The sequence below is a fragment of the Mus caroli genome, chromosome 4 (assembly GCF_900094665.2).
Source record: "Mus caroli chromosome 4, CAROLI_EIJ_v1.1, whole genome shotgun sequence".
Taxonomy (NCBI): domain Eukaryota; kingdom Metazoa; phylum Chordata; class Mammalia; order Rodentia; family Muridae; genus Mus; species Mus caroli.
The window spans coordinates 117,020,476-117,034,423 of NC_034573.1; the positions used below are offsets into that span (position 1 = coordinate 117,020,476).

A 13,948-nucleotide genomic window follows, 5' to 3' on the forward strand; every position below is an offset into this window, starting at 1 on the left:
TATATATATATATATATATTTTCTTCTTCTTCACAAGCATGTGGCAACGTCACAGGGGAGCCTCCGAGCCGTCAGGGGGCGCTATACTATTCTGCGTTTAGTCCAACTCAGGGTCGGGTGCCTGGCTTCCTTTCTTTTGTAACTTGGCCGGAGCTCAGCCAATCGCTGATCTCCGAGAGATGCCAGTGGGCGGGGCCTCGGGCGCGCCCCGCGGGCCACTGGGAACTTCGGCGTCCCTGTTGCTCCCGGCTAGCGGGCGCAGCGCGGGACCCGTCCGGGGTGTGCGGGCTGGACCGCAGGTGAGTTCCCAGGGCTGAGGGCACTTCGCTACCCAGGATCGCTGGCCCCCAGTCCCACGGGAACGGCTCCTCCTAGTTGAGGAAGCGATGGTCTCCGTGACCGTCTCGGCCTCGGCCAGCTCTTGGTGGCCGAGTGTGGACTGTGGTCAGATCTCGTCCGCCTCAGGCCCCTGCAGGCCGAAGGGTGACGAAGCCACGCGTGTGGCGTGACTGGACAGGGAACAGGAGCTGATGACCTGGTCCTCACTGGCGCTTCCATCCCAACTTGGCTGGAATAGCTGTCAAGGCTGGTGGTTTCACCTTCTCGGACCTCTTACGACTGCTCTCATTTGGAGTGTAGCTTCCGGTGGGCCCAGGCACTGGGACAGGTTTCCTGGCGGCCCGGTTGACCTGTACCTGGAGCCTTTGGCTGGCGCCCCTGCGTGTCGGGCTGGAAATAGGCGTTGCAGTATTTGGGAAACACTTGTGCTACTTACATTTTGATACCCTCGGGATGACTTCATGAAGTCTAGCTGCTTATGATCATATCCCTATACCCCGTTGTCAGTGCGGGTGGAAGGCTGCTGTAGTCTTCCATAAACAAAGCAACTTGTTTATGCTGCCTGTCATTCATTCGACCAACAAACTTTTTTTTTTTTTTTAGCTCTTTGCTAGGGAGGATAGCAAGGGTGGGAAGAGGCACAGAGCATAGGACGATCCGGACATCCTCGTTCTTAACCCTGTGGAGCTCCGGGGTGTTTGGAGAGCTGTAGACAGGTAGGGTAGGCCCACATAGCTTACCGAAGAGAAGGTTGTGTTGTATACATGGATGACTGGAATTCGAACAAGAGCACATAGAACTTGGGCTTTCTATGTACAAGAGTAATACTCATAGACTGGTGCTTGATATGCCCGCCCTAAGACAAATTGGAAAATTGAGAGTCTCTACTCAGGAAGAGTATAAAGGACTTGCACCTGGTGTGAACCTGTGATCACAAGCACTTGGGACTGGAAACAGTGTCGGCAGGTCACAGTTATCCTTAGCTACTTTGAGGGTTTGAGGCCAGGCTGGGTGACATGAGAACCTGTCTTAAAAATAAAAACAAGCCCAGCGGTGGTGGCACATGTCTTTAATCTTGGCACTAAGGAGGCAGAGGCAGGCCAGTCCAGTCTCTGAGTTCGAGGCCAGCCTGGTCTACAGAAGGAGTCTGAATGGCAGGACTACACAGGGAAACCCTGTCTCAAAAAAACCGAAACCAGCTGACCAAACAAACCCCAAAACTTAAAAGACAGAAAATAGAACGGAGGATTGAGTTAAAAATAGAATGGAGGATTGAGTTTGGGGTTCTTTGGAGCTTCCCCTCCTTGTTAATGTGTACATTGTAAGGTTTCTCGGATCTCATGATATAACTTCAGAGCTCAGAAGGAAGGAAGTCTTTCAGTGTAATGAAAAGCCAAGCTAATGGGGAGCCACAGGAGGCCCTCCACACATCCAGGGTGTGAACGGATACCATGCACACATCTGAAGAGTGTTCTTTCTGCTAGAAAAAAGCCCAGGCTTGGCCTCAGACCAGTGGGCCTGCCACTTGTATGATTTTGGCAAGCTGACACAGTGTCTTTGAGCCACTATGGCCTTGGACAAGAATCTGGGCTCTTCGTTCCTACATCATAGAGATGTGAGGGTCAGGCGATGACCAGGGGAGATATGGTAGAGCATAGGGCATGGTGTCAGGTCAAAGGAGCAGGAAGAGAAACTTGAATCTGCTGCAGTTCTTTGCCTTTGAAGGTCCATGTGTAGTGTTTAGGCCCACAAGACACCCCAGTTCCCCCAAAGAGAAAGGGGGAAATAAAGAGCCTTCAAATCCTCCATGAGGGTCTGGATGTCTCACCGTAGAGGAGAGAGAGAGAGAGAGAGAGAGAGAGAGAGAGAGAGAGAGAGAAAGAGAAAGGAAGTGTTGGAGAAACAGTTATGGAAGCATAAACACAGGCAAGTGACTTCATGCTGATGACTAAGGCGAGCATGTGAACATTGGAGAACACTGTGTGTGTGAAGTGCTTAGCCCAGGGCACAGCTTGGAATAAGCACTCAGTAGATGGTGGTAGCTTGCATTATTACATTCATTGCCAGCAGCCTTTTATGATTGTAACGGTAATTAAATAATGGTATAAATAGTAATTTAATAGTGGTAATCATTTGTGACTAAGTGGCCATTTGAGTGTGTAGGTTTGCATATGACTTTGGTGTATCGCTGCAGGAGGCCCTAGGGGCAGCTCCACAGTTTTTGTTATTTATTTATTTTTTTTACAGCATTTTCCACGGGGACTTTTTAAGTATTAGGGTCCTGGGGCATCTGGAATACTGTATTCATTTGTGATGTTTTCAGGGACTTACTATGTAAGCATGAGGATGTGAATGGTTGCAAGGTCGTGTATTTTGAAGTTGTTTTGATCAAGATTTGTTAACTATAGGTTATTATTAGGAAAGCCAAGGCCAGAATAGAGTTTCAAAACAAAACAGAACAAAGCCCTATCCATCTTAGGTCAGAATAGTTAGGTAATAGATCATAGTTAAATAAGCCCCTTGTGCTTTCCCCCGGGAGAAGGAACTGCTTGCCACCAGGGAGCCAGAATTCAGAGTGAGGCTGTGTGTGTGTGCATGCCAAGTTTCATAGAGCAGAGAAAAGACTTCTTTTCCCTTCCTAAGATGTTGACAGATATCTGGAAGAGAGGACCTGAGGTCATACCAGGTTGGAAGATCCATTAATTAGGCTTGGAGTTTCCTTGTGAGGGGCATCTGCACACAGTAGCACTAGTTCGTAGAGATTTTTTTTTACCCCCGGCCCCAACAGTCGAATCTTTTGCAACTTCTTAGAGTATTTCGGGGACCCAACTGTTGCACAGAGCACAGTGGCTGCTTGCTCTGCAGGGTGGCTGCCCAGTTATTAATTGCCAGGCTGCCTGGTAAGTAGAGCACCCATGTGCTGTCTGCATGTGCTAGAGGAGGAGGCGCCCATGTCTCCTAACGCTCTCTGTATTCTTCTGCAGATGTCATGTGGCCTGTGCTTTGGACCGTGGTGCGAACCTATGCCCCCTATGTCACCTTCCCTGTGGCCTTTGTGGTCGGGGCTGTGGGCTACCACCTGGAATGGTTCATCAGGGGAAAGACCCCTCAGCCTGTGGAGGAGGAGAAGAGCATCCTGGAGCGCCGAGAGGACCGAAAGCTGGACGAGATGCTAGGCAAGGACCACACTCAGGTGGTGAGCCTTAAGGACAAGCTAGAGTTTGCCCCTAAAGCAGTCCTGAACAGAAACCGTCCAGAGAAGAACTAATGGAGGGCCCAGGTCCCTGTGGTGCACAGGGATATGCCATGTCCTGTCGCCATGTCGACCCAGCTTCAGAACACACATCTGATTTGCTTTGCTGCTCACTCCGGCCCCCTGAGCACCCACAGCCACACACGTACTGGCTGGTCCTGTATGGCTGCAGAGTGGCAGCAGTAGGGGCCAGCAACGAGGAAGACTGCATCTGCTCAGTGGGCCCTCTCTGTGACTGGACAGGCTTCTGATCTTACCTGGGAGCCCTGCAGGGAGGAGTCCTGGGGAATGAACCCTGGTCTCAGGCTCCCCGGGAGGGGTTTGGCCTCAACTGGGAATGGTTGGGGTTTATCGTTGCCATTAGGAGGGGCACCTCCATGTCTAGTTCTTGTTTTTGCACTGGAAAGAATTCAGAAATGTCCCTGGCTCCCTTGATGAGGCTTTCTTATTTTCCTGTGCGCATTCTTCCCTTTACTGGCTCAGGCGTGGGATTCTCACGGGAAGGAAAGCATGTTTCTCTTGTGGGGAGCTCAGGCTGTTTACCTCGGGGCCAGCGGGGCGTAAGCCTGGAAATAATCACTGTCTTCCACCCTTCCTCGCTGGAGTGAGGACTCAATTAAAGTGGCACCTGGCACATACTGATGGAGTTCTGCTTTCTGGATGGGGTCTGGGTTCTCCTCGGAGTTAGTGCAGACATTTGGGGTGTATCATCAGTATTGTCTGAGGACTTCCCAAGACTGAGCATAGCTCAGTGCCAGCTGAGTCTCCCAGAGACACAAGATCCCAGGAGTCTTTTTTATCGTGACTACACAAGGCTGCAGCATCCCTAGGGTCTAAATCCATAGCACACACACTCAGGGATAATTTCACATTAACAAAATCTGGCAGAGGTGAGAAGGGGTCACCCACACCCGCAGTGCTCCAGTGGCTGCTGGCAACATTTTGTTCTTTTCACTAATGTCTGTGTGGGTTTTTAAGTTTTGCTTCCTTTTGAAACAGCCACTATAGCTGGCCTAGAGGTTGTTACATAGACTAGGGTGGCCTCAAATCCACAGAAGTCTGCCTGCCTCTGCCTCTCAAGAGATGAGACGGTAGGCATGTGCCCCCCCCCCCGCCCTACTGCTCTCTGTAGGTTTAAAATGGGTTCCATGGATATCCTTTTATATTATTTTTGCAGATTGTTATTTCTGCCTTACCATATGGTGGTTGGCATTGTTCTCAGAGAAGAGGTTGCTGAGGTAGAACCCAGAGCCTCACACAGATTTGACAGTCACTTTCTAACAGTTCAGATTCCTCCCTGTTTTCAAGTTTTTATTAAGAAACAGTCCTATTAGGCTGCCAGGATGTTCTTGAATTCCTGGCCCTCCTGCCTCAGCCCCCATGAGTAGCTGGGATTATAGGCTTGTGCTACCAAGATGGATTCTATCATTGTTTGTTTCCCTGACTGTGTTTCTAATACCTTTTACTACTATGTTTTACATCCATTGGTATCTTGCCTGGATGTCTGTGTGAGGATGCTGTGTCCTGGAGCTGGAGTTACAGGTGTGAGCTGCCATGTGGTTGCTGGAAATTGAACCTGGGTCCTCTGGAAGAGTAGCCAGTGCTCTTAACCCTGGAGCCATCTCTCTAACCCCTCTAGCACTTCAAAAAATCTATCTATCTATCTATCTATCTATCTATCTATCTATCTATCTATCTATCTATCTATTGTGTGTGCGCGCGTGCACTGCCTGCACCTTAGTGCACATGTGGAAGACAGAAGACGACTTTTGAGAATTGGTTCTTTGCTACCATGTGGATCCCAGGGACCAAAATCAGGTCTTCAAGGTTGGCAAGCAGGTACCTTTACCTGCTGTAACATTTTTCAAGCCCTCTTCATTGTTTTTGTTTGTTTGTATTAATATTTGCTTGTGTGTGTGTGTTAGTATGTGCTGGTGCCCCCCACTGAAGCCAGAAAAGGTGTCAGTTCCCCTGGGGTTAGAGTCACAGGTGATTGTGAGCTGGCTCCATTCTGGGTGCTGAGAGCTGAACTCATGTTCTCTGGAGGAGAGGGGTCTTAACCGCTGAGCCATCTCTCCAGCCCCTTTCATCGCTTTCTTTAATAGCTGCACAATTAGGTACCTGCCCATCAAGTGAAGCTCTAGCAAAGGCTGATTCTCAAGTGTCCCTGTTGTTACATGTCTGTATCGTTTTGCTTGTTCATGAGTTTAAATACTGCAGTGACTGTCTTATGTGTGGTTTCCTCTGCATTTCAGAGTCAGTGGGAAGAACAGCAAATTACCTTAGATGAAGTATGTCTCCATGAATAATACCAAATCTTTCCAAAAGGACTATCGTGTGTTAGCCTAGCTCGGCCTATTGTTGGGGAGGTTATATGGGGAGTGACAGCAGAAGGCAAGAAGAAGCAGGTGGCTGACCCAGTGAGGAGAGAGCATGAATCTGCTCTCAATGAGGAAGGTTCCTCTCCTGCTTATCTCAGGAGCTGCCTCCCCAGAGGTCTGATGGATGACTTCAGGTGGAGAAGCCAGCAATGGCGTGGGTGTCCTGGGAAGAGGGGCAGGTGGTGACCTGAGAGAGGAAATCCAGTCAGTAGCATCCTCTCTGTGCCTAAGGGAGTTGCTGAGCTGAGTCATCGTTCCCTTAACAGATCTTGGGGGGTGGGGGGGAGTGGTAGGAGCAACTTTGTGCCACCTAAGTAAAGATGAAAAGATTGCTGATTCTGAAAGCATCATCTAAGCTGAGCTTTGGCAAGCCTCAGCTAGGCTAGTGATGTGCTTCATTAATAGCCCGGTGCTGCCACTCTGTGGCCATTCTAAGTACTACCAGGCCTGTGACGGCTCCACTGGACTAAACTTGAGTCAACGTTGATGCCTGCAGGGGGCAGTCAGGTGCCAAGTGAGCGAGTGGCCTAGCCAGGCTGGAAAGTAGAAACTACAGACCTGGCAAAAGGGGCCGGTAAAGACTCACTTTCCCATTTGTTTAGCTCACTCAGGGGTACCAGGTTTTCTATATCTTCTCCCTTAGAGATGCTAGTAACAGAATGAAGTTTTTCTTATTATTTCTGTCTATAGAATCTGTTTTCTAAATATTGATAACTCATTAAAGAAAAGCTAAGGCTAGACATTTAGTTCAGTAGGTAGAGTTAACTACCCATGCATGAAGCTCTGGGTTCTGTCTTCAGCACCATATAAGCCAGGTGTTTGTGCTGTGGGCTTGCTTGTGACCTAAGCGCTTGGGAGGTAGAGGCAGATCAGAATTTCAGGGTCAGGCTAGTGAGATTGCTCAGTGGGTGACTTGGTGGCTTGTACAATTGGTGGCCTGAAGTCAATTCCAGGAATACCCAAAAAGGTTGATGGAGAGAACAAACTCCACCAAGATGTCCTCTAGCCATCATCTGGGTTGCTCTGTGGCAGGTACATGCGGCATGCACACCACATACAAACAGTAACACATACATTACACAGTTCACACCACATACACAAATATATATGCAAATAGTAACATATATTAAACAGTTCATGGCCACTGTTGGCACAGCAAGTTCAAGGCCTGGGATATAAGAAATGCTGTTTCAGAACAACAAAAACAACCAAGAATTAAACGTAAGGGCCAGCAAGATGGTTCAGTGGGGAAAGACACTTGCCACCAAGCCTGATAACCTGCCCTTGATCCTTGAATCCCACATGATAGAGGGTGGGAACCAGCTTGCACAAGTTGTCCTCCGATTTGCACACGTAGGATGTAGCAAGTGTGTGTATATACACATGCAAGAAATAAGAATGTAATTAAAATATAAAATCAACCTTGCCAATTTTCAACCTCTCAAAATGCCCCTTTAGGGAGCACGTGTTCCAAAATGTTCCAGTCATCACCACAAAGGAAAAAGTTCCCTCCCTGATTCGATAGAAGGGGGATACCCTTTGACTATACCCCAGAGTTGGATTTCCATGGAAACATTTTGGAGCCAGGTGTGGCAGGGATTGCCTATAGTCACAGCACTTAGGAAGCTGAGGCAGGAGGATGGGAAGCCTTGGCCATATAACTAGTTTAAGTCTAGCCTAAATCCATAGTGAGACTGTGTCAAAAAAATAACAAAGCAAAACAGCCCCAAAGGAAAAAAACAAAAAAACCAAACCATTTTTTAGTATCCCGAGTGCCTGAGTGTGTGCAGCTTCACTCAGCCTGGAAAAACATTGAAGGATGGAAAGAAAAACGCAGAAACAACTAGAAGGTTTTCCCATAGACGTTTTTAGATTTTTCAGATATTTTAGAATAACCCTGTCCCCACGGGTGCCCCTCCTACCCACGCCTCGCCTGCCATCTTTGGAAATCCAAGAGATCCTCTCTTCCAGTCTCACTTTGATTGTGCCTCCTTTTAAATAATTTTATTTCTTGGGGCATGTCCTTGTTGAATTTCTGCCTCCAGTGAGTCTATTAATATTCTCAGCCAGACCTTTCTTTCCCACGGGCTGGTCGAGGTCTGTGGCTACTGTAGCAGCGATAAGAAGCTGCCGCTCTTTCTGCCCCTGTGCAGGTGATGCTTTTGTTTGTTTGTTTGTTTGTTTGTTTGTTTGTTTTTGTTTTGAGTAGCAGGGCTTAGGGAGCACATGATGCGATGAGCGAAGCATGGTTCTCTTGGTGAATCATGCTGATTCACCTTGGAGACATGTGGCCATCTTTTGACTGGGCCAACAGTCAGGGTTCACTGGAATACGTTGCTGAATGGACGTGCTTGGAACTTTTTGTGCGTACTCCAGCCCTCCTTGGGTCTTTCCCCCCTCCTGCCCTATGATGAAGTGCCTTTGCGGCAGGCTTATCCTGTCTGAGCCCAGCAGGACTTGCTTCTGCCCCCTCCGCGGCTCACTGGTGCTTTTCCACTTTCTAGGCTCTTTCCTGTGTCTGTTGGCGGCGTTAGCGCAAGGCGGCTGGGCAGCTGCCAGGACAAGCCTGCCAGGGAACACGTTGACTTTTGTCAGCCTGTCGGGGCCCTGGGTTGCTGAGCCTGTCAGGGAGCTGACTTCGGAGATAGTGAGGAATTACCTTCACAGAAGTCTGGTTTGGGAACCAGACTGTCAGAGGGAAGAGGCTCCCTGTGCACATGCGCGCACACACACACACACACACACACACACACACACACACACACACACACACGTGTGGATGGGTGCATGCGCACCTGCTTGCCCGTGTGTGGGGGTCAGACTGGGTATTATCCTCATTCACTCTTCATCTTATTTTTTTGAGATGAGGGTTCACGAGGAACGTAGAGCTGGACAATTGAGCTAGACTGGCCGGACAGCAAGCCCCAGGGATCACTTTGACTGCCCTATCTCCTGAACCCAAGTGGCTGTCTTGATTGATATGTTCTCTCGCTCTGGGTGGTTCCTTGTGCTCTCTGAGCTGAATTTAGGAAGTGGAGCAGAAGGAGCATCGAGCCACGTGCAGACTTGAGTTTTGTCTTCTGCCTGAGCGGCTACCTCAGTCATCTTTATCTGAGTCTCTGAGGCTTTCTGGACCTTGGTGTCTTTGCCTATAAAAGGGGTAAGAGAGTTTGAGAGATGGCAGGAAAACCTCAGCGGTGGTTCTCAACCTTCCTAGTGCTTCCACCCTTTAATCCAGTCCCTCATGTTGTGGTGACCCCCAACCATAAAATTATTTGATTGCTACTTCATAGCTGTAATTTTGCTACGGTTATAAATCATAGTGTAACTATCTGACATGCAGGATATCTGATATGCGACCCCTGTGAAAGGGTTTTTTAACTCCCAAAGGGGGTTGTGACCCACAGGTTGAGAACCTCTTCTCTAATAGCTGTATGTGATCTGGTGAGTTGGGAAGAGGACAGAGCAGCTTTTGCTGAGTGGTGGTGACAGGGGTCCCTCACAGGCCCCTGGTTAAAGACATCTTACTTCTTTATAGGCTCCAACTTGACCAGAGGGGTCAGGGAGCTGAGGTTACAGATCTCTAGCATACAAAGTCCGAGCTGGAATAAGAAGAAGCCAGCAAGAGTTCACGGATCTGGAGAATGGGTGGAGGAGATAGAGCCTTGCACTTGAAGACAAGAGAACCAGGTGGCGCAGGTTTCGCCTTCCTGGCTCCTGGTTCCCTGATGCACAACAGAGATGCCATTACTCGATCCCTGCTGGTAATGACCCAGGGAAGCCTCCCTTCTGTTGGAGTGGGATGGCAGCCAGTCTGAGCAGTGAAACATAAGCAAGTGGTCTTTGATTCTGACACTGTACACAGCCTCTTTTAAAAGTGTTTGTTAAATAGACGTCTCTGGAGGGGGTCAGCTACAATGTCAAGAGTAATCAGCGATTGGGAGATGAGTATTCATCCTGCGCCAGCGGTGGCTCGTGTCCTCTTAGAAACAGTTTATTCATTATGAATCGCATTTGCTAACATTATTTATCTGCTTTTGAAATCCTGTTTTACACAATACAGAGGCAAACCATGGCTTTCAAAACACATCAAACGAGCCCTCGAAATCACTAAGGTTTACGCACACCGATAGCTTCCCTGCAAGGGTGGCTTTGTTGTTGTTGGGAAAAGCCCAAAGGTATGGTTTGTGCCCCTTTCACTACCCCTGTGCCTCACACCCAACTCCGTCCCCACCCCACCCACCACCGACCTCCATCATCCTATTTGCCACTCAGCCTGAGCTGCTGGGTGCAGCTGGAACAGTTAGTATTACCAGGCTGCCTAGCACTGTCCCATTTGTGACTTTGGGATGTGACATCCTCTGTAAGATGTGCAGCGAGGCCTCTCTAAGCCCTTCAAGCCCCTGGCACTGTTTCTGCACTCAGGCCTTTGCTTCTTGCTTGCTGTCTGTTCAGCCACTTCAGGGCTGAAGGCATTTGGGCTAAAAGCTTTTGGGATGACATATCCGGTGTCCTCCATTTAGCCCGTCACAATCTCTTTCTTTTTAGTGGTTGGTGGTGTCTTTGTGTCGTTGACACTGACAGCACTTCTGTGTCCCAGTGTAGCTCTCCCCTGCCACGGAGCCCTCTGTCCTTCTAAAATGTCACTTCGTACCTGCCCTCCTCCCTTGTCTCCCGCCCCTGTAGTCAGACTTTTATTAATTTGTGGGTTCCTTTCTCTTCCACCTTTCTCCACCCCCTTCTTCCCTTTAACCCCCTAACACTAGGATAGAGGGGAAAGGGGGCAACGATATCCTTAGATTTAGCATTAGATTGCTTCCTACTGATTAGGGACATTGAGTTCTTTGGGGCAAGTTTGATCTTCAACATCAGGATATCTAATTTCTTCTCATCTCTTTGCCCACGACTACTTGACAAACCACAACAAGCTGTAACAAACTGCATCCAAACACCAGCCAGTCAACCAGCCCCACACTACAGGGCTCTACCATTTAAATATCCTCTGAAGAGTGCCCAGGATTCCAAATGTCACACACTCGTAGAAACCATCTGAAGCTCGCAAAACCACACCCCTGCTAGAGCATGAGGCAAATCATAGTCACCTGATATGAAGCAGCCTCATATCCCACACCTGGGATTAAAACAAAACACATTCTTAAGTATTTCTGTGGGTTTTTTTTAAACAAAAATTTTACTATACCACCCCAAAAGAAAAAAGAGAAAAGAGAGAGAGAGAGACAGAGACAGAGAAAAAAATCTCGATGTGGAAGTTGTCATGGTGTGTCCCACAGTATAACCTTTGTCCACACTTCTTTACCAGCAGATATTGCAATGAGTCATTGGTCTGAGGCCAATGGCTTCTGTTTGAAGGCCTCTGGCTTCTGTTACATTATTGATACTGAGTCCTCACCTGGACTCCTCTCAGATATTCTGTCATTGCCCTGTGTCATGGAGATACTGCAGCTTTGGATCTGTAGGTTGGGCCTGCTATCATGTACTCTAGCAGTTCATAATGGGGTAGATATTGGGGTGGGCCAACTCAAAGCCCTGGGTCTGGGCCTGGGTGGTAGCTCATCAGCCCACCAGCTCTCCTGCACCCACACCACCAGGGTGAGCTCCCCAGCACTGCCTCGGCTAGCTCACCCAATGCTGCAGCTGGCAAGGGGCAGGGCCAGCTCTTCCGTCTGCCACAAGAGGTAGGAGCATCTCCCCCTTGCCTCATTACCACATAGCAGACAAGTGGCAGAGCCAGCTCCCCTGTGATGATGCCCTTGTAACCAGGACCAGCTCTCCTGTGTTCCCGGGAGAGGTGTGCTCCCTTCTCCCAAGTGCTGCCACTGGTGAGAGGTGGGGCCAGGTCCCCTTCTTTCATGCCTTTGGAGCTAGCTCTCCCTTGATGCCCAGACAAGGGGTGAGACCAGCTCTGTACAGCCCTCAGACATCAGCATGGCCCTAGGCAGCTGCTTAGACCAGGATGTCTGTCTAGCCTTTGGTGATAACAGACCCCCTCTGTTGCAGGGCCATGGACCCAGACATGGCCCTCCATGGCAGCAAGGACCAGGACCTCACCTCAGCTTGGGCTCCTCACATCAGGCCATTCCTCACTACTCTCAAGTCTCCAGTTCTGCCTCTCTTCATTGTGCCCACATCCTGCTTCTCTTTCTCTTCTGTCTCTCCACAATTTACTTGCTCATCTTAGTAGCACCCAGGGTTTCAGGAGTCATCTCAGGCGTGCTATGTTCCACCTGTGCCATGTGGAACCAGGCAGGGGACATCTCAAGCATGGTCTGCCTGCCCAGACCCTGTGGCACTCCGTGTTGTTGTTGTTGTTGTTTGAGACAGGGTTTCTCTGTGTAGTCCTGGCTGTCCTGGGATTCACCGTTTAGATGAGACTGGCCTCAAACTCACAGAGATCCTCCTGCCTCTGCTTCCCAAGTTCTGGGTTTAAAGGTATACGCTGCCATCACCCTGCCCTTCTTTGATTTGTTGCTTATCAGCTGGGACACAGAACCTGATTCTTGCATCTCCTGCATGTGCTCTGCTGGTTGGAACCTTGAGCTTCTATATACAGTGTGCTCTCGCAGTCGAGCCTCCCTAGCTTGTGCCTCCCTGCCTACCTGAAGGACTCCTAGTTGTACATCATTTAGCATGTGGAGCCAGACCCCACTTATTCAAATAGAGATTACCAGTCCCTCTCTGGCCCTGTGGTCAGTACTCTCGGGCAGTGTTTGTTACTAGGCACTGTGATTGCCATGTTGCCTTAGGTCCTTGAGCGTGAAGACCAAGTCTTCCCATTGCCCTGGGAGGAATGGCTCATGTATAGTTACTGTCAATAAATGCTGAAATAGGGGTCCGTGAGTGATTCTGGGAGGGAGAGGAATTGGCCTGAATGCAGAGGCAATGCTAGGGAGCAGGGCCAATGGTTTGTGTGTTCAGGGGCCAGTGGTGTGGCACCAGGGCAGGAAAAGCAGTGTCCTGCTTGCGGCAGCTTCATCTTCCCCAACACAAAAATTGCTGGCTTAATTTTCCAAGGGAAGCAGGGCTTGGGCAGAGGGTTTCCCCACCGGGTAGGACCTGGACCAGCCCGGCCCAGCCGATGATGAATTTGACCCCTGATGACTCTGCAGTGGGGAACAATGTCCTCAGGAAAGCATTCAGGAAACCCTTCGTGTAGTGGTGATCAAAGCCCCGCAGCAGCTCAGCAGGGTGGACAGGGAAACTCCAAGGAACCCAGCAAGGACCTGGGCTACAGCCCAGGGAGCCACTTAATGCACTTGCCAGGTGGTGCTCACAGACTCAGCAGGTCCCAGCAGCCTGTGGGCTAAGGAAATCCTCCCCAGAGGGATGTTCTCTAGAAGAGCTTACAGGAGCTGGCCTGGAATGCCTCTATTTTTCTTTCATTCTCTCCTTAGCACCTTCTTCCCTCTAGCTGAGTCTCCCCAGAGGTGGGGCAGGCTGGCAGGTGAGGCTAGGAAGGCAGGAGGACTCTCAGCAACAAGGGTAGACTGTGGGCTCCTCATCTCACTGAGAAGCGGAGGGTAAGTCTGCCATGACAGTACACACCTGTAGTTCTAGCACATGGGAAGTGGAGGCAGGGGGATCAGGAGGTCAAAGCCAGCCTGGTCGCAAGAGACTCTTCCTCCCCCCTTCCCCTCCCCCCTCCTCCTCATCCTTCTTCCCTTTTTCCCTTTTTCCTCCTTCTCTTTCTCCTCCTCCCCCTCCTTTTTTTTGTTTTTGTTTTTGTTTTTGTTTTGTTTTTTTCAAGACAGGGTTTCTCTGTGTAGCTCTGGTTGTACTGAAACTCACTTTGTAGACCAGGCTGGCCTAAACTAAGAGAGATCTGCCTGTCTCTGCTTCTGCCTCCTGTGTGCTGGGTTTAAAGATGTGTGCCACCACTGCCCAGTGAGACTCAAGAAAGAAAGAAAGAAAGAGAGAGAGAGAGAGAGAGAGAGAGAGAGAGAGAGAGAGAGAGAGA

At 49.5% G+C, this 13,948-nt stretch overlaps 1 protein-coding gene across 1 annotated transcript; it reads left to right on the plus strand.

Moving 5' to 3' along the window:
- The first annotated feature begins 184 nt into the window (after window positions 1-184).
- Window positions 185-4,234, plus strand: Smim12 (small integral membrane protein 12). Its single transcript, XM_021160774.2, has 2 exons — window positions 185-299; window positions 3,324-4,234. Exon 2 carries the CDS (start codon window positions 3,329-3,331, stop codon window positions 3,605-3,607), a length of 279 nt encoding a protein of 92 aa, XP_021016433.1. The 5' UTR covers window positions 185-299; window positions 3,324-3,328; the 3' UTR covers window positions 3,608-4,234.
- Window positions 4,235-13,948: the final 9,714 nt, after the last annotated feature.

Excerpts from the sequence above, each read along its gene's own strand:
- Smim12 (XM_021160774.2), top strand. The coding sequence starts at position 3,329 with ATGTGGCCTGTGCTTTGGACCGTGGTGCGAACCTATGCCCCCTATGTC.